Source organism: Vigna umbellata, chromosome 1 (genome assembly GCF_029865625.1).
Source record: "Vigna umbellata cultivar VRB3 chromosome 1, Vumbellata_1.0, whole genome shotgun sequence".
Classification (NCBI taxonomy): Eukaryota; Viridiplantae; Streptophyta; class Magnoliopsida; order Fabales; family Fabaceae; genus Vigna; species Vigna umbellata.
Genome location: NC_142165.1, coordinates 44,028,849 through 44,049,133, shown reverse-complemented (window position 1 = coordinate 44,049,133; position 20,285 = coordinate 44,028,849). Strand labels below are relative to the sequence as shown.

The 20,285-nt window shown below is 30.9% G+C and overlaps 2 protein-coding genes across 4 annotated transcripts; both read left to right on the top strand.

Moving 5' to 3' along the window:
* The first annotated feature begins 2,101 nt into the window (after positions 1 to 2,101).
* LOC124836297 (membrane-anchored ubiquitin-fold protein 3-like) lies at positions 2,102 to 6,400 on the top strand. 2 transcript variants are annotated; one of them, XM_047311435.2, is made up of 4 exons: positions 2,102 to 2,262; positions 2,377 to 2,581; positions 3,013 to 3,183; positions 5,890 to 6,400. In XM_047311435.2, the coding sequence occupies exons 2-4, from the start codon at positions 2,452 to 2,454 to the stop codon at positions 5,943 to 5,945; spliced, it is 357 nt and encodes a 118-aa protein (XP_047167391.1). In that variant the 5' UTR covers positions 2,102 to 2,262; positions 2,377 to 2,451; the 3' UTR covers positions 5,946 to 6,400. The 2 variants fall into 2 exon arrangements, with proteins under 2 accessions (XP_047167391.1, XP_087959424.1); XM_088103298.1 differs by having other exon boundaries at positions 2,124 to 2,262; positions 2,353 to 2,581.
* A 2,310-nt stretch (positions 6,401 to 8,710) lies between these two features.
* Positions 8,711 to 19,308, top strand: LOC124836296 (membrane-anchored ubiquitin-fold protein 3). 2 transcript variants are annotated; one of them, XM_047311434.2, is made up of 4 exons: positions 8,711 to 8,870; positions 8,983 to 9,179; positions 11,589 to 11,759; positions 18,930 to 19,308. In XM_047311434.2, exons 2-4 carry the CDS (start codon positions 9,050 to 9,052, stop codon positions 18,983 to 18,985), a joined length of 357 nt encoding a protein of 118 aa, XP_047167390.1. In that variant the 5' UTR covers positions 8,711 to 8,870; positions 8,983 to 9,049; the 3' UTR covers positions 18,986 to 19,308. The 2 variants fall into 2 exon arrangements, with proteins under 2 accessions (XP_047167390.1, XP_087959423.1); XM_088103297.1 differs by having other exon boundaries at positions 8,728 to 8,870; positions 8,959 to 9,179.
* The last annotated feature ends 977 nt before the right edge of the window (positions 19,309 to 20,285 follow it).

Here is a 20,285-nt window from a genome sequence, read left to right as displayed (position 1 = left end):
GAATTTAGCCTCTTTAACCAAATTTTGTTAAATTTATTTAAGATTTCAAATGCGTTTCTCAACTGACATTGAAGAGAAAAGTATGTCAAACACACTAAACAACTCAAATGCTATCCTGAACTGCGTTTGAAACGTAAAATAAATTTAACACAATTTGGTTAAAATGACTAAATCCACATATTTCTAAAGTTAGGGAACTAAACAGGGTAAAAGTTTCAAAAAGGGACTAATTCCAATTTTATCTGAAAGTTAAAGGACTAAAAACATATTTAACCCTGTCTTTTAATATACATTAGTGTAAAAAACGCTTTCAAAATAATCTAATATGCTTAGTTTCAAGAGAAACAAATCTTTCAAAACGCGGTAACATTTTTGAAATTTTTGATGCAACTATAAGCTTTAGTTCTAAAATAACCAATGCCTATTTGTCTGTTAGGGTTAAAATATCACACATTTTACATTCCCAGCAAAGTTTAACCACTTGCGTCGCTGCATCACTCATCCACTGCAAGAGCTAATCTCCTCTCTTTCTTGTTGCTAAATGCAAACCATGCTACCATTGTTACTACCACTCCTCCACCCTCCTCCCTTCTTTTTCCTTCCTTGTCGTCAACACAAACTGTGTTGTTCTATTGCCACTACGAGCCTCTCTTTCCTTCTAATTTTGAAAGTGGCGAGAGGTTCATTCTCTTGTTTTGCTTTATTTTTTTATGTTTCATAATTTTTTTTTCTAATACAAAGTATTTTTTTTAATGTCTTTTATTTAATGTAAGGATGGGAAGGGTGGTGATGACAATGTTAGTTGGTAGGAAACAATGTTTTAAGGTAGTGATTCCGTAAAAAATAGATTTCAATTATAAACCAAAATCTAAAGTCTTATATTTTTTTACTTCGTTTAAATATATTTTGGTTATTTTAATGATATATTTATGTATGTATTTGGATGTAATTCTATTTACAAAATTTAACATTAACTTTGTGTTATTTTTATCATGATCGTATTTCAGAACATACCTACATATTATTTTACAATCACCCTGGATATATGTGTTTCATTATGATATAATATAACTCAAAACTCTAATTGTAAATTTTAATCATATAGCAATATTTTTTTACTACACAATACTAATAAATAATTTATTAAATTTTAAAGTTTACTGAAACAAATTCATATTCAAAGTGTAATTAAAAAAAAAAAACTAAACTCGTATATGCACACAGATATCAAATACATCTCTTATGCCTCCATGAAAACAGGAGTGACATAGAAAATATTACTATTATTATTATTATTATTATTATTATTATTATTATTATTATTATTATTATGGTGATTATTATTGTTATTATTATTATATTTTTTTATAATTCATTACTTTAACCTAATAAATCAATATTAAAATTATATTATTTATTTTTAATTAATTTGTTTATAAAAATGTCCGTTATTAATTATTTAATTTTTTATACGATCAAACTCTTTATTTAAATATTATATTTTAAATTATATATAATTATAAGATTTAAATATAATTATTTAAATATCTTTTTTTTTTCAAAAATAATAATTATACTATTTTTTTAATAAAAATATAAAATAAAACAAAAGAATATAAGACTGTGTGTATACACGCGTCAAAAACTAACTTAGTTAACAAAAAAAATTGACAAGTAGAAATTCAATTGAAAATTTTTATATTTTTGAAAATTTGATGGACGATAAATTTACTTGAAAGTTTGAAAAGAATTTACAAAGGATTCAAAATAATTTAATTAAGCTCTTTTACAAAAGTATAATGGGATAAAATAATTATTGTGCTATTTGGTTAACACAAAATTTTACATATAAAGACAATTGAAAAATTTTATATTTTTAAAAATTTAATGAACCATAATTAAATTGGAAATAATTTAATTAAGCTCTTTTATAAAATTTGACAGTAGATATATAAAAATATACAAGATGTCCTTAAAAAGTTGAAATTATTTTACCGTCAATTTTGTGTAAAATTGAAGAAATTAATAATAAAATTCGTCAAAAAAATTGATGTTAAAGTTAGAACAGAAAAAAAAGTTTGAACAGTAATACGCAGGAACAGGAATTCATTTACCTCTTACCCGTAATTGTTTTTCTAATTTAATGGTTGAGTTGTTGTTGAGTGAGCTCAGCCTTCACCAACAGAAGCACAGAAACAAAAGATTACTGCACGAATAAAGTCAAAAAGTCTGAATGGTTTTCACTCTGATCAATCTGTGAAGGTAGTGTTCAATTTCTCTTTCATCGCTATAGTTAATTCAATTGCAGATCTCGAAAGATTCGATTTTGTGTGTAATAACGGAATCAGATAGAATCAATCTTCATTGGAATTTTAGGAATCGAGGAAGGAAGGAAGCGTGAGGGTTAGGGTAAGGCTAAGGGTTGAGAAGGCATAGAAAAAGTCAATTCAAATGCCGGAAGAGGATTTGGTTGACATCAAGTTTAGGTTGTACGATGGCTCCGATATCGGACCCTTCAGGTACTCATCCGCCGCCACTGTCGATATGCTTAAGCAGAGGATTGTCTCCGATTGGCCCAAAGGTCTCTCTGTCTTGCTCTCTCTTCACTTGCCTCTACTGTAATCTTAAGATCATTCCATAATCTTATTTTCTTTTCTAGTTTGCTTGATATAATTGAGTATCATTGACAAAATTACTATTCTTTTGTAAAATACTGATAATAGAAGCATTACATTAGAAATTTATGGTAAAATTCTTAGCAAGGAAAATGTGGGCTCTTTCTGTTCGATTCAAATTGAAGTTTGGTGACATTTCTTAACTAAAGAGTGGTATTTAAACATTATAACTCTAATTTAGGTAGGGGCTTTTGCATATGTTAGCCTTGAGAGTTTTGTTTTGTTATATTGATTATTCACGGATTTGAGTCCTTTTTTTACAACTTATTGAAAATAGGGTATGACAGGTTCTCTCTCGTTCTTTCATTTTATCTGTTGCCCTTCCCCCCTTGTGTAGGTAAAACGATCGTACCAAAGTCAGCTAATGAAGTGAAATTGATTAATTCTGGTCAAATCTTGGAAAACAACAAGACTGTTGGTCAATGTAAAGTACTATTTGGTGAGATTGCAGGAAGTATTATAATAATGCATGTTGTTGTACAGCCATCTCTCGCAAAAACTAAAGCTGGTAAGTTCCATGAACTTCTTATCTTAGGGAATACATAAAATTTTCAGTTAGTTTTTCTTAAGCTGTTTCAATATGTTACTTGGTATGAAAATTAAGTAGAGCACGTATCAGAACCAATTCCACGAGTTTGCAGCTGGATCTGCATGATAGATGACATGGTTTACTAATACTCTTATGGAACACCTCAGTCTCCTTTATCCGAAATAAATGATGTAGAACTGAGGGACCCTAGTAGATTAATTAGGTTAGCCAGCTTTTTCCATTAGATTAATTTTCTTAAATCCCCAATTTGATCACTGAACTGGTGAAAACACTTGTTTTATTGGATCAACAATAACTAAACTGTGGTTAAATTGGTGACACTTATATATTGTTAATTATATACAATATATTTAGTAATAAACTTACGATAATACCACAATAAATCAAGTTAGAGAAAATTTAAAATTACCTTAAAATTATTATATTGCGTGTCCTGATAATTTCCATCTATTGGTGAACCTGATATACATTGTAATTTGACTTTAGGCATTTATTTGATTAAAAAAATATGAATTAACAAGAAATGTGTTATATACAACAAAAAGTAAACGGGTTCGCCATTAGTAGTTTTTGCAATAATTTTGTGCATCAAATTATAGAATTTCATTGCTTTGATTAGTTGAATAAACACCGTAAATGTTATTAAAAAGTGAAAATCAAAAGCTATATCGGGATAGTAGTTGATCATCTTTTGATTTTTTTTCCCAAACACAATTAACTTTTTGTGTTGAGCACCAACAGTCTTTGGTCCGGTTAGCACCATCTAATGTTAAGAGAGATTCTTGTGCTCACTTAGTCAATTTATAGACTATACTAATAAGTAATTGAACATGTATTCATTTCAAATGTGAAATTACTGTTTGGAACGAGATTTTTTTTACAATAATTTAACATAAACTTGTGTGTTATTTATCTTTAGTCTGAACAAGTTGCCTAGATTCAACTTGTATAATCGGTATTAGCAGTGAAATATTGTATTTTTGTCTCTTAATTGAGAATTTGATTCTCCCCTGTTTGGTTCATGTGGTAAAGGAAATAGGTATGCTTCTTTCTTTAGGTTCAAAATATAAAATGCTAGTGAAGTATAACTAAACATGTGAAAGTGAGGAATCTGATGTTCTTCAGTGTTATATTCCTATTTTATGTGCGGCACAGGCCTCCACATTCGATGTATAAATAGTAACTGTATTGCTTCGTAAGCTGTGCAGTTTATCATCCATGATCACATGTGGAGGTTTCATTGTCGGTTTGATTGTCAATCCATGTATCTTACCATTACTGCATTACTTCGTATGGGGAAGGTAACTCTTAAGCAGGACTTGTTTTGAATAATATAACACCTCATACCCCCTAAGACATGTACAACACAATGTTAGTTAGTATTGCTCTGTTTTAGGGTGCATCAATTGTCCTGTGACGGAATTGGATGTGTTAAGTCACAATCGAATTGTGACATTCAAGTTGTTATGTTCTTAACTAGAAAGAGTTGTGTCTTGATTATTAGCTATTACTTTTAGTTTAGTGATAAGTGTTATAACAATTGGTATAATGTATAATTTGATTCTTATTGGAACAATTGTTTAGGAAAAGATTGTTGCAGAGTTACACAATTATCCCGTAACATGGGTCAAGTAGGTTAAGTCACAATCTGACTGTTCGATTTCTGGTTGAACATTGCTTAGGGAGAGATTGTTAGAGGGATGCATCAATTATCCCATGACAGAAGTGGGTCAAGTCACGGAGGGCCTAGTGAAAATGTTCTGCCATTACGTGTTCAATTTAAATATTTTTTTCTCCTTTTTAGATTGTCGAAGCCAATATTTCCATCGAACAAGATAAATTTTTCTAATGAAAAATAATTATTTTTAAACATTTACAAAAGTGAGCTTAAACATAATGTAAAATGTTAAAAATAGTTTCTTAGTATTGTTTTCCCTGGGTCGTTATCATTAAAAATTGTCAAGTTTAATAAATTGTTTTAAAAAAGATGAATATTATTTTCTTGATGATACAGTTCTTTGTTTTTGGGTAAAGACGCGGTGCTTACCGTGTAAAATAGTGAACAATTTTACATTTAGTGTGAAGCTTATTATTAGAAAAAGGTGAACGTACAAATCTTGATTACTATAGATTCTGTCATTTTACTTGTGTGTGGTTGGTGTCGGTGGTCTTGTATTTCAGAGATTCTTTAGATTGCAAGACACTTGGGATTCAAACATAAGGATCCCTCTTTCTTCACCTCCACAATTTTGCTGTATTACCTCTCATTCATTTGGAAATAGGTTTTTTGGAATACAAATTTTGCACTCAGTAAGCATACTAATAGGCTTTTTGGAATGTATTTTTTACACTCCATAAAGTATATTCCAGAATTAGTGGGAAGTGTCACAAAAAAACGTGGAGGAAGAAATATCCGAAATACAAGGCGGTGGTTCCCGAGCTGTAATTGTATTTTATCTGGTAGAGGGTATTATGATACAATAATATAGTAATAATTGTTTAAGGAGATACCTAGGTTAGACAGCAGGTGAAGAGTCGACCCAGACATCGAAGCATATTTCCAGCTTTGAAATTTTTTTGCACCAGTTACTCTCTATACCTTTTGTTTGAAAGTTGAATAAACAATACAGTTTGATATTTCCATTTCTGCTCCTATTTTAACAGAAAAGAAGGTGGATGATTCACCCAAGAAGGCTGTCTGTTCTTGTTCTATATTATGAAGACAGTTTGTGAGTTGGATAAGCGTAACCTCCTTGGAGATCAAGAGTTTCTTATATGTGAAAGTGTTATTTTAATATAGATTCCCAAACATGATTTTCTTAAAATTGAAAATACTTGTTTATATAAGAAACTTTTAATAATTTAAAGGAATCCATGTTTCTGGAATACATATTAAAATAATACTTTTGTTAATATAAGAAACTTTAGTGAAAGCTGTCCTTGTATATACCCTTGTCGATCATCAATGGCATGAATTGTAGAAATCATCTCTGCCGGAACAGACTCCTTTTTCAGCTTCCTTTGTGTAAAGTACTTATATATTAAGGTTGCGTTTGGAATGAATAATTTAGAATTGTAAAGAAATTTAGATTTTAAGAGAGTCTCAATTGCTTCAAGTGAAATTTATGTATTTTTACATTTTCTTGTTTATATGAACAAATTATTTCGTTTTCCATATTAAAGTTGTGTTTGGGCAAGTCATTTAAATGCTTTCATTTCTCAAGAAAATATATTTGAATAAAAAATAGATTTCTCTTTTTAAAATATTTAATTCATGATAAAATAATTAACTTTCCTTTTTAACACATTATATTATTCGAATGAGGGTTTTTTTTTAATGATTTTTTTGGTTTTGATATTTATTTCTCTAATTGTATTTTCTATTCACAACAAAGGGTTATGTGGTAGTAACTAATATATAACTTGTGCCTTTCATGTTAAAATGACCTAGATGTAGAGGTAGAAATCCAAATCCTACAAAACCAAAACTTCCAAGTATTCGACTAAACAAAGTATATCATATAATAATATAGACTTTTAACTATGCTTCTAACAATCCCAAAATTGTATAAAAACTACTACAAAACAGACTCGTGAGTTTACTTGATGCCCATTTCCTATTTGTCTTGTGAATTTCTTCTTCTGTGTGCGACTCTTGTGCAGCATATTCCACTACACCCACAAAAGGAAATAAAAAAAACATTAAACATTTCTCAATCCTTTTAATGACTAATAGACTTAAAACTAGCATAGAAAAAGGAGCTGGTAGTTATAGAACATCCTAATAGTGTAAAGATAACTTAAAGTAAATTGCAGAATGTCAATGTAAATAACAATTGTAAATCACCATCAAACGTCATTCCACAAGGGATTTAGCTTAAATACATAAATCATATGTTGATCTCCACGTTTTCTTTATAATAAATTGAGCAAAGAAAACTACACTACATTTCTTTGATATATCCCAACATATATAGCATAACATTAATAGGCATTACCAATACATACAACAATACGTGAATAGAAGGAACACCAAATAATATAGAAGGCAATACATTCTTTTTTCAAAAATATTTTAGGCATATAAATAGAAATACAAAAATTGGAAAATAATTGTGTAGAGGAGAATGCAAAACATTCTATATCCTTATCAAATTTGACTACTAGCATAATTTATGATGAAGCTCACTTTGTTTGTCCTAAATTTGAAACTTGTAATCGCATTTTATCATTACTAATATCATCTTATAATTATTATTATTGATTTTTATTTCTAGAGGTCAAGTAATTTCCACTAAATTAGTTCTCCTTGACCGAGTTTGATATTATCAAATGAGACTCTTGTTATGAGTTGTTGATTTCAAAATATGCACAAATACACTATAGTTTTCCATTTTGGAAATCTAGTTATAATTCACTGTGTAGGTCTCTAGAACAACTACTATTGACCAAACGATACATTTTTATATATGTAAATATTCAATTATTAGTCCCTAATCAATTGAACTGTGTTTTGTGTAACTAAATAACTTCCAATGTTACCAATATATATTTTTAATTATTTATTTTTAACATGAAATTATTTTAATTTCTAAGAAGTTGAGAAAATATAAGTTGACTTTTTCTATTAAATTGAACGAATAATTATGAATTTTTAATATCATTTATATAAATTCGATGGATCATTTAAATTTTAAAAAGGTGCAGATGCTACAAATATAAAAATACACTTTAAATTGAGTAATGTTATATTTTATCTTATACCATGTTACACCAATAATGAAAAAAAATCTTATTATTATTTTCTATAATTACACTTCATATATAACAGAAAATAAAACAAAAAATAACATATTAATAGAAATAACAAACTGTATAAAAAATTAACTGACTAAGAAAAATATATTAATCCTTTATATATAATAAATAAAATATGATGTCTTTGGCTACAAAGTATACACACATACATGAAATAGGGAATTAGTAACATGTATAATATCATGATGCATCGAAAAGGAAAAAACCTAATTTCGAAGTAGTCATTTTTAAATCCAATTCTACATGTCAAACTTAACTCCAAAAAATTGTGATGATAAAGAGTATATATGAAGATTATTAAGAAGATATACTTTAGACAATAGACAATCGATTATAAGATCAACTAACTATTGTTATTATATAAGTTTTAGATTTCGTGAAATGTATACTTAATCGTATCGTATTTTTAAATTTTGAATTTTATTTGACATCAGTGATTATTGTTATACTATATTGGCAGAAGTAAATTTTTTCACTTCTAATTTTATATCCTAAATAAATAAATAAATAAAACAAACCATATCAGTAATTAACATGGGTTCTTGTAAGATTAAATAAACGACGTCGTTTTTTCTTGACGTTAACGGGTTTGAAGCCGCGTCGATTCTAACGGGTTCAGCCGTTAAGAGCGAATGCGGCTTTCAGTTGATTTAACTCAGCAATTTAATTTTTTTATATTTATTTTGGTATTTAATTTTGGCCTTATTGTTGTTGAGTTCGTTCAGTGCTCACCAACAGAAGCAGCTGAAGAAAAAGGTGACTGCACAGCAAAGGTAGCGAATAAAGTCAAAAGGCGGAATGGTTTTCACTCTGATCAAACTGTGAAGGTAGTGCTCAATTTCTCTTTCATCGCTGTAGATAATTCAATTACAGATCTCTGAAGATTCGATTTAGTGTGATAACGGAATCGAATAGAATCAATCTTCATTGGAATTTTAGGAATCGAGGAAGGAAGGGTTAGGGTAAGGGTAAGGGTTGAGAAGACATATAGAACAAGTCAATTCAAATGCCGGAAGAGGATTTGGTTGACATCAAGTTTAGGTTGTACGATGGCTCCGACATCGGACCCTTTAGGTATTCATCCGCCGCCACCGTCGATATGCTTAAGCAGAGGATTGTCTCCGATTGGCCCAGAGGTCTCTCTCTCTCTCTCTTCACTTGCCTCCTAATCAATTTCAATTGTTGTTCATCGTAATTTTTACTTTTGTTTACTCATTCCTTTAGTTTTGATTGTTAATTTGTTAATCAGTCTTTGGGAACTTTAAATTTTAATCGGATAGTCCGGTTTAGAGAGTTCAATCTATGCATGCATCTTTGGGTGTTCGAAATTCCGGGTTTCCATCCGAGTGTGAACATATGTGACTGATCGTTGAAGTTTCAAAGGATCATTTATGGCTGTGGATTGTTTGATTTTTGGCGTTCTGGGAAAAGTCTTATTTAATTTACTTTATCTTAGTCCAGAATTTGTAGCTTTCATTGAGAACTGTGTGTACTGATATTTGGAAGACTGTGATTGGGTGTGTCAAGTAAAATTTGAATTATATTTCCCAAGTAAAGTTTCGTAACCTGTGTATAAAAGACCATAGATTGGACTGTCACAGTCATAGGTTCATAACTGATGGTTATTGTTATTATTATAATTAAAGTTGCAGAATTGCTTACTTTTTCTGTTGTCATATCTGTGCTAGTTTCATGAATTTGAAAGTGAGCTTATTGGGGTGAGGTCTGAAGAATGAGGACAAAATATTTTCACCAAATTTTTTCATACAAGCATGCAGCACTTGGTTTTTCTAAATGGAGTAAAATATTACTGAACTGCTATGGTTATTCTATTATGACCACTATGATGAAGCATACCCATTTTCTACCTTCCTCAATCACATATTAATAGAAATTAAGGATTTGGTTACCAATTCACATGTCAATATTGGTGAATGGTTTTACACAAAATTTTATCAAGAAATCTCTTGTACTTCTGAAATCAATTGTACCTCTGGAAGTTGTTAGTTATGTTGAAATATGAAATAAGTTTATTCTTGCAAAAGAACATGTATCAAATCGAGAGGACCAAACCTGAAGAAAGACCGGAGTATGGTTTTCCATGATGTAATAACCAGGTCCAAATACATATTGGATCTATAACTCATGGATGAATCAGGCCAGAAGACTTGAATTGAATTGAATGAAGGTAAACTTGGAAGTCTTGGCACAGCATGGCTACCTGTTTAAGGAGTGGCTAAAACCAGTGCCCAAGGCTAGCAACTGCCATAAAAGTTGAGGCAAGGAAATCTGAACTGGTCAGCTGTGAATATGGATGGGATGCACTGTCATCCAGTGGGACATGAGACTTAGGGCACTGCATATAGCTAGTATGTGTGGGTGTGCGGTTCAGAGGTTTTGCACAATTTCTAATGAAAACCATCTGATTAGAATGGTGCCATTAGTCTGTTGAAAGGAGGCCATGATGGTGAACTAGATATTGCATTAGTGACAGAGAGGAAAAACACGCCAGAAAAGTGAACAGAACCACTAATGTTGATTGGAAAACACTATGGAAGCATAAGTAGGAGGTAAAACTAGATTGTGGTTGTTGTAGTTGCTGCTCAATTAACAGAAGTTTGTAGACACTGGACAAAGTTCATTTGGGAGAGTAGGACCAAACAAATTGAGCTCTTGATATATTGGAACTCAGATTTAGCAATTGAAACTGTGATGGAATTGGTCATGAAGGATGACATTGGTGTGATTCAATGTTGAAAATATTTGAAAAAGGTGTTGAAGGGAGAAATAGTTTATATCACATGATGAAAATGTTATGATACAAAATTCTGACACTCCTATTTATTTATATTGATAATGAAGGACTTTAAGGATTAAAACATAAGAGTTTTGGAAGTAGTAAAATTCCAACCCAACCTGATTCCTAACATATTAAATCTCTTACAAGAACCCTTATATTCCAACAAGTTGCATATAGGTCTTTGACTCCTTCTGGCTTTTGAGAGCAAATGCATTAAGAGCTTTTCACCTTGTTTCTGTATCACCCTTATTGTGAAAATATAAAATGATTGGGAGATGCTTAGATGAACTAAAGATGGCCAACATGAATTTAGTCTTTAGCTCATTTTATATCTTATTTAGCTTTCCAGTTTGTTTGATATCATTTAATGTCATCGACTCAATTACAATGTTTTTTGTAAAATACCGATCACAACATTAAGTTCAGAAGTATTACATTAGAAAGTTGTAATTAAAACTCTTTGCAAGAAAAATTTGGGCTCTTCACTTTTTCAATTTAAAAGGAAGTTTGGTGACGTTTCCTGACTAAAACTAGGTGATTAATCATTAACATTCTAACTGAGGTATGGACTTTTATATATGACAGCCTTGTGGTGAATGTTATTATGTTATGTCTCCAACTATTCAGTCAACTTCTTATGATTATGCATTTGGGTTTGGGCCCTTTTTCTACAACTTAATGAAGTTAGGTTATGACACGTGTTCTCTCTTTTCTTTTCTTTCTCTGTTGCTCTTCCTCTGTGTAGGTAAAACGGTTGTGCCAAAGTCAGCTAATGAAGTGAAATTGATTAATTCTGGTAAAATCTTGGAAAACAACAAGACTGTTGGTCAATGTAAAGTACCTTTTGGTGAAATTGCTGGGAGTGTTATAATAATGCATGTTGTTGTACAGCCATCTCTAGCTAAAACTAAAGCTGGTAAGTTCCGTGGACTTCTTGCTATAAAGAATATAAATATTTTGTGGTTAGTTTACTTTAAGTTGTTGCTTGCGATTCTTTACTTGGTATGAAAATTAAGTAGATCTCAATCAGAACCAACTTCCACGAGTTTGCAGCTAGATCTGCATGACGATATTCTGACTTGGAACATCTCATTCTCATGTAACTGAAATAAATGAGTAAGAACTAAGGGACGTTTGTTGCTTAATTAGGTTGGCCACTTTTTCCCATTAGAGTTAAGATTTGAAAATTATTTTGATGATTGAACTGGTTAAAGAAAGCACTTCTTAATGGTTTGTTGGATCAACAGTAACGACACTGATCAAATATGCGAGAGTTATATATTTTTAATTTTATACAACATATTTAGTCATAAACTTAAGATAAAACAATAACTAAGAAAGTTAGCAAAAATTGTAAGCATAAAGTGATCACATTTTATGTCCTCAAAGATTAAAAATAGTAATAATAGCCTAAAAATTTCTATCTATTGGTCAACTTATATGCATTTTGATTTGGAGTTTATTTAATTAAAATAATCCTGAATGAATAAAAATATGCAATATATATATATATATATAACTGGTTCTTCATTACAGGCATTTTCGATAATTTTGATACTAAATTATAGGATTTAATTGCTTTGCGTAGCTAAATAAGCTGTATAATTATTTTGGAAACTAAACACCAATGGCTATAGGCTTATAGATGATCAGCTTTTGATATTTTCATAGACATATTTAACTTTTTCTTTCATGTATTGAGCACTGGTTTTAGGTCCGATTAGCTCGCACCATTTAATGTAGAAAGATTCTCGCGTTCAAATTGGCACATTTGTAGACTAGACCAATAGGTAGTTTGGCATATATTCGTTTCAAATGTAAAATATGGATCAGAGACTTTGACAACAATTTAACATAAACTTATTGTGTGTTATGCATTACATTTCGTCTACACAAATTGCCTAGACGCAAGTTGTACAATTGATGCTAAAAATGCTTATTTAGCGGTGAGAATTTGATTCTCCCCTGTTCAGTTAGGTCCAAATATTAAAACTTACTTACGTATGATAAGCATATGAGAGAGGGGATGTAAAGTCATTCAGTGTTATATTTGTTTGGAAAAAAAATGTTTTTTTAGTCTTAATACTTTCAGTCCAGTGTTATATTTGTACTTTCATGATGATGAATTTAGTCTTCAAACTCAAAAAATGTGAATTTAATGTCTCCTAACTTAAAAAAACATGATGGATTCTTAGAAAGGAAGGACTAAATCCACATTTTTTTGAAGTTTGAGAGCCAAATGAATCAATATGGAAGTATAAGAATCAAAACATATTTTGGAGAATAGATGTTTTCCATTCTGCATATTATTCTTACAAAATTTGGACCGCACAATTGGATAGTGAGAATATATGCAGTCGACCTTGTGAAGGTACATATGAAATACAAATCAAACTGCTCCCCAACTTTTCTTTAATAAATTGTCTGTCATGTCAATTTGTTTTGGTCCATCATGCTGAATAGAATTATGAGCTATGCTGATTTCGCACTTGTTATCACATTAGAGTAGCTACACAGGTCCATCCGATTTAATTTTAAAGTCTTCTAAGATAATTTTCAGCCAAAGCAATTCAAAAGCACCTCATGTCATAGCTCAAAATTTGGATTTAACACTAAGATCAAGCTACAACATTATGTTTTTTTTTTTTACTTCTATACAAGTTACTAAGTTTCTTCTAAGAGGTGCATTATCCAGTAGTGGATCTCCTATCACTTAATGATCCAATAAAGTCAGCATCAGTATAGGCTTCAACAATTGTATGTCGATTTATTTTTTTATAAAATTCCTCTTCATAGTATCATGTTAAAGTTTTGCAAAATTCTGTAAGTAGACTTCTCTTGGGCAATGTATAAACTGACAAACCAAACTAACAACAATGCAATATTTGGCCTTGTATAAGGCAAGTATACAATTTTTCCAACCTGATGTTGATACCTCTCGTTATCAACCGTTACACTATCATTTGCATAACACAATTTGAAGTTCGAATCCATGGTAGTACTTATATGTTTACAGGCTGCCCTACCTGTCTCCTTAAGAAAATTGGTGACATATTTTTGTTCAGATATGATAATATACCTTTGGAGCTGGCCACTTCAATCTCGAAAAAGTATTTCCACTTCTCTAGTGTTTTTATCTCAAACTCCTTTGCTAGATGTTGACTATAATTATTGTTCCTTCCAATCATTACCAGTAACAATAAAGTCATTTACATACACTAACAAGACAATCACTCCCCGTGAATATGAGTGTTCATGAAGAAAGTGTGATCCCTATGGTTTGTTTGTACCCAGAGACTACCATGGCTTTAGTAAATCTCCTAAACCATGTACGAGGAGATTGTTTATATCATACAAAATTGGTAGGAACTTCACATTCTAGGGGAACCTTTATATAGATTTCTTCCTTGAGCTTCCCATATAAGAAACCATAATTTGTAGCAGGAGGTAGTATGATTTGAACTGCATTCATCTTAGCAAAGGTCAAGTAATCAATCCCATTGGTTTGAGTGAAATCCTTAACAACCAGTCTTTCTTTATATCTCTTAGTCAATCCAACTGACTGCTTTCCTTCCGGCAAAGAAACCAATTCCATTCCTTTTTTGTCTCTGATGCCTCCATCTCTATATCCGTTGCCGACTTCCATTATTTTTCTGCTATTTCCTCAAAAACATTAGTAAGAATTGAGTGAGTTTGAGTTTGCAATAAATGTTTTATGGGTGGGAGATAAATTATGAAATGAGACATAATTTGAGACAGGATAGAGTGGTTTCTCAGTGCATTTTTTGGTTCCTTTCTGCGGGGAAATGGAAGATAAAGATCGTCTTCTACTAATTAAATTTCTGTTACAGTGTGAATGATTATTTATTTTATTTTTTTGTAAAATAGGAAGGTTGGAATTTGTTACCTAATGTGAAGTAGTTGTTTTGGGCTCTTAATTTGTTAAACTAGGAGTGACCTTCAGTCTTCTTTCATATTCAGTTTGTTTTTCATATATTTTATCAACTTTAGGATCATTTTCAGTTGATGGGGTAGAAGAGTTGTTTGTTTTGACTTTGGCACCAAAATTGTAAACTCGAGGCTAGGAAGGACAAGAGCCTTAAATGAGTTTCCTTATCTTGCAAATTGTCCTCGAGATAAGGTTGTTTGAAAAAACCTTGATCTTCAAGAAGGTTTTATTTTGAGACAAAAGAAATTTGAAGTAGGATGTTAACATTTACATCCCCTATGACTAGAGGAGTAGACAACAAACACATATTATAAGACTCTACATGTCTTCCAATACCTTGACTATGAATGTGAACAAAAGAGGTACTTGTGGTAGACCTTTGGTGTAAGATTATTAGTAGTGGGTAAATTAGGATAGAAAACGGGAATTTACATAGCGCTCTTGAATTCCAAGATTATAGAGTATAATCTGTTAATGAAATCTGTTGTCGTGAGATCACCTTCTCCCCAAACAATTTTTGAAACAGTTTTTGGAGCAATAGTACCCTATTTTGAACAAAGAGATGCCCGTTTTTTCATTCAGTAGTTTCATTTTGTTGAGAAATTTTAACACAGATTCATGAGTTATACTCTCTTTTGACAAAATGATGTAATGACATCATTAATATTATTTTCCATTATCACACCAAAGTCTATGGAAAAACCAAACTGATTTTAGTTGTGGAGAAATTGGAAAATAGAACTTGAGACTTGTGTTTAAGAAGAAAAGTCCAAGTAACTCAAGTCATCAATAAAGATTATAAGATATGGAAATAAACGGACAAACTTATTGCAAGACCGGCTATCAAACACAAGCTCAAAACTCTAACAGAAAAGAGGTTGCAAACAAACCCTTAGATGATAAACAAAGGACGAAACATGATTGGAATCAACGTTCAAAAGTAACGTGGTTCAACTAAAGTGTTAACAAAGTTCAATTTACGTCCATGACAGAATTCAATATCATAGAGATTACAACTTAAAGCTTCTCTCTTATAATGAACTCTAGCTCAAATCACTTAACACAATGAAAACATTTGAACAACAACTCTAAGTTAGCTTTAACTATCACTATGGCTTCCTATACATAGTACATAACTCCCACAACTAACTTCCACAAAATGTAACTAAACAAGTGGAGAAGACACATGAACCTTGCTTCCTGCTTCTGAGCTGAAATGTCACTTAGGCAATTGTTCTAGACGATATTAGTCTTAGTAGAAGCCAAAAGACTTGTTAAGAAAATGAACCTCACGACTAACTCAACCTTATAAATTTGAGTTAGGAAAATGAGGTTTGCATCATCTTATATACTATAATTTGGTCTTATCTCTAGTCAATGTGGATCCCTTAACACACCTCTTCACACTATGGACTAGACATCTCAAGCGTGGGATTGGGGGAACTGATAGAAGGTGACGTGAGACCCAATAAACTTGACTAGAATAGGTTATGAATGATTGTGATACCATGTTAAGAAAGTGAACCTTAAGTCTAACTTAATCCGAAAAAACTAATGTAAGGTGATATTTCCATCTACTTATATATATATATATATATATATATTATAATTTGGCCTTATAATTTGGACTTATCTCTAGTTAAGATGATTTTTTCAACATTATTAGGAAGTAGACTTTAAACTTAACTTAGCCTCACAAAATTTGCTTGTAAGTTGAAGTTTTGACATTTATCTATATCTTTAGTTGATGTAGGATCTCCAATACACACCCTCACGCCAAGGAATGAACATCTTGAACATGGGATTAGATATTTGTGGGTAGTTTAACAAGTGTCCTACAGTGGTTATCAAAGCCATTTAAAGTCTAACCTAAGGAAATTCATTGGATTATTGTGTCACCTCTATTGGGCTCCTATTGGACCATCCACTAATTCTAATCTCATGTTTCAAGATGTTCATTCTTCGGCATGTGGGGTTGTGTTGGAGATCTCACATCAATTAGAGATATGAGCAAATTATAATACATAACTCGGGTGCAAACTCTACTTTACAAGTTTATTTTTTGAGATTGAATTAAACTTAAAGTTCATTTTCTAAGATGTTTTACTTATACTTGCCGCCAAATATATTGGGAGACACATCTTCTACTAGACAATATGATGAAGTTAGACAGCCTAGAAACCTTGACACGATTTTACTAAACTAATGTCTGAATAAAACACATTAAGCCCCCACACATTTGGAATAGGAGACTGATTTAAAACATCACTTTGCACACATTGCTTTTAGATAAAATAGAAAGGAGATGTACTTTTGTTGTTACTTAATGGAAATGGTATGCGCTTATGCTTACAATTTCACTCACATCATTAACAGCTTTCAACGTTTAACTCTAAAAGCAATCATTGAAACATATCCTTGATGGTCTAAAAAACGGGTGTCCTAATCGAGAATGAGAAGGGAAAATTCTCTCCATTTCAACAATATAGACTCTGAAATGGCCTATTCCTTTTTCTAGTGACAATTGTCCTCTCTGAACCTTTGTTCTGAAAAAGACAACAATCATTATGAAATATGACCGTACAGGATAGGTCTTTTGTAAATTTTTGTGTGGAAACAAGGTTCTGTGGCATGAAAAACATTTTTCATAAAGTTTTGAAAGAAATTTTAATATTTCCTATATCATCTGGTGGTTACAAGAGTGTCACTGTAGTTGCAATTATTTTATTTCTAGGACAAGGAGAGAATATGTTTAGGGAGTCATATGATCTGTGATTCAGGAATCGAGTATCCAAAAAGACGGGAAAAATGTGAGGCTCTTTGCCCAAATGGAAGTGGAATCGTACTTGAATATACCAAACACAAGTAGTTTAATTTTTCATATTTATTCAAAGAAGACTTGGAGCAATAAACCCCTAAACAAAATCACATGAAAGTTGTCAGGAAGGTTACTGGAAAAGTAGTCAGAAAATTATTAGAGACTTATCAGACAGTAACTGGAAAATTGCCTGCAAGTCACTGAAAAGGTGACATTCTCAGAAAAGCTGACAGTCACCGGAAAATTCTGACAGCTGCGAGAGCCCAATCGAACTTGCTGAACAACTTGATGTGGAAGCAAAACCCCCAATCAGGACTTGCAGATTGACTTACTAAGATAATAAATAACTATTGCTATTCTGAATAGAACAACTAAAACATCACAACTTCTTAATGTACATTAAATTATGCCAAGCATAACTTACATTAAATGCTTTTATTTCCTGAAAAAATAATGAACATTAAATGCTTTTATTTCCACACGTACCATTATGGCATTGCATCAATAAACATAACTTACAATTACTGTATTGCATCCATAATGTAGCTTACTATTACTGCATGCATTCATCAATGTAGCTTACCATTACTGAATTAATTCATATGGGGAAGCTAACTGCACGAACACTCCTCTGTTTGGACATGTTTTCAAGCATGTTTTCCCTAACTCCTGTACAAAATATGCTTGAATGATTGAGCATATTTTCTTACAGCTATTAGGACACTGGTATTATGATTTTTTTTAATAAAATTTATTTTTTGATCATTTAAAAAGGTCAACATAAGATATAACATTTAGAATATTAAAAATAACGTATTAGTATTATCATAAAAAGGTTATAAAGATCAGTAAGGTTTAGAAAGATGAATATACTTTTCTTGAAATCTCCGTTATTCTGAAGAGACAGAACTGCTTATATTGTGAAATAATGAACAATTGTTTTATTGTTTTGTGAAGCTTGATATTATAAGATGGCGGATATACAAATCATAATTATGAAAATAGATCTTGTTATTTTACTTGTTCGTGTGTGGTGGCTATTTAGTTGTCTTGTATTTCTGAGATTAGTCACGTCAGTTATTTCTTTTAGATCCCAAGAGATTGGGATTCAAATACAAGGTGGGCTCTCGAGCTGTAATTTTTTTTTTTTTTCTGGTAGATGGTAATACGACATAGTAATAATTGCCAAAGGAGATATCTAGGTTAGACCCAGCTTCGAAGATTGTGTTTTTTTTTTTAACCAATTATTCTTTAGCTTTGATTTTAAAGTTGAATAAGCATATCAGTTTGATTGTTGCATTTCTCTTTTTCCTTAACAGAAAAGAAGGTTGATGATTCGCCCAAGAAGGTTGTCTGTTCTTGTTCCATATTATGAAGACAGTCTATGAGCTGGATATGCGTATCCTTATACATCATCAATGACTCGTGAATTGTAGAAATCATGTGCCTGGACAAACCTATTTCAGCATTCCTGTGTAAAGTACGTATACGGGCAACTATATATCCATAGAAAAGTTTGTGTTAATGGTGACTTCCGAAGATGCTGTCATTCTTTTATTACAAGTACTACAGCCTTGACATTGTAACCATTGATTGGTACTGTTGTGCATCAAATTGTTGTTTTGAATTTGCAATGACCTGCGTGATATCTTATGTATCCCAGAGTGCCTAAGCACTTGTGCAGTGTTCACTTTCTCATTCTATTGTCTTCACATCACATGGATAATTCACTCACACCTCTGTTTCCAGGTTTAAAGTATTTCAATGAACTAAAACCTCCCTATCGTACTATAATGACAAAAATAACTTTTAAATTCTTATATTCTAGAGAATTTTTTCGAAATGTATTATATAAAGTTTTTGGATTATACGTTCTAGAAGTATTTTAGAAAATCTTTTACAATAAGGATTTTGGATATTATTTGGAATTGGCTTTTAAATATTTTAAATTGATTACTTCAGAACACCTCACAGTGAGCAATTTCATTAAGGATAACATTTTTTTTAGTAATTGGAAATACATTTCATGATACTTGTTCCGGGACACAAGTTTGAAACATTTCATAATGGCATTTTTGGAAAGTAATAGTAAAAGCTTTCAGAATGGAATTTAGAATTTGGAACAATACAATCTTTTAATTCTTCTTTTTCATCATTTTCTTTTCTCTACTAAAAGAATTTGGACAAAAGTTATCTATTTTAACTTCTTTTAATAATATTTTCTATAAAATTTTAAATATACTTTTAGGTTATGTATTACTCAATTATTATTAATTCTAATCATTAAATGGACATAAATATACTTTATTCCTTTTATTTATTATTACTGACATTTATGTTTTTACGCTATAAGTTATTTTTATGCTTTAGATGAAATCAACCTTTATGACTAACTTGAATTTTTTGTATATTAATTAAACCTGTATTAAAAAACAAATAGTATAGTTCAACGCTTTAACTTTCCTTACCAAATGAAATAATATTATCGAAACCTATTTTTAATTTATACAATATCAAAATTTAGATTCTCTGTAACAAATAATATCATCAAAACTTATATTTAATTAATTTAGTTAAATTTTTAACACTTATATTTTAAATAATTCTGATTTTTTTTCTTTAAAGTTTAGGCAAAGTAATTTAAATCCCATAAAATTTAAAAAATATTACCTCGT

Bases quoted from the DNA above. Each gene is read 5' to 3' on its own strand.
- LOC124836296 (XM_047311434.2), top strand. From the start codon at position 9,050: ATGCCGGAAGAGGATTTGGTTGACATCAAGTTTAGGTTGTACGATGGC. The intron at 9,180-11,588 runs GTCTCTCTCTCT...TCCTCTGTGTAG, and splicing joins TGTCTCCGATTGGCCCAGAG to GTAAAACGGTTGTGCCAAAG. The intron at 11,760-18,929 runs GTAAGTTCCGTG...TTTCCTTAACAG, and splicing joins TCTAGCTAAAACTAAAGCTG to AAAAGAAGGTTGATGATTCG.
- LOC124836297 (XM_047311435.2), top strand. From the start codon at position 2,452: ATGCCGGAAGAGGATTTGGTTGACATCAAGTTTAGGTTGTACGATGGC. The intron at 2,582-3,012 runs GTCTCTCTGTCT...CCCCTTGTGTAG, and splicing joins TGTCTCCGATTGGCCCAAAG to GTAAAACGATCGTACCAAAG. The intron at 3,184-5,889 runs GTAAGTTCCATG...CTATTTTAACAG, and splicing joins TCTCGCAAAAACTAAAGCTG to AAAAGAAGGTGGATGATTCA.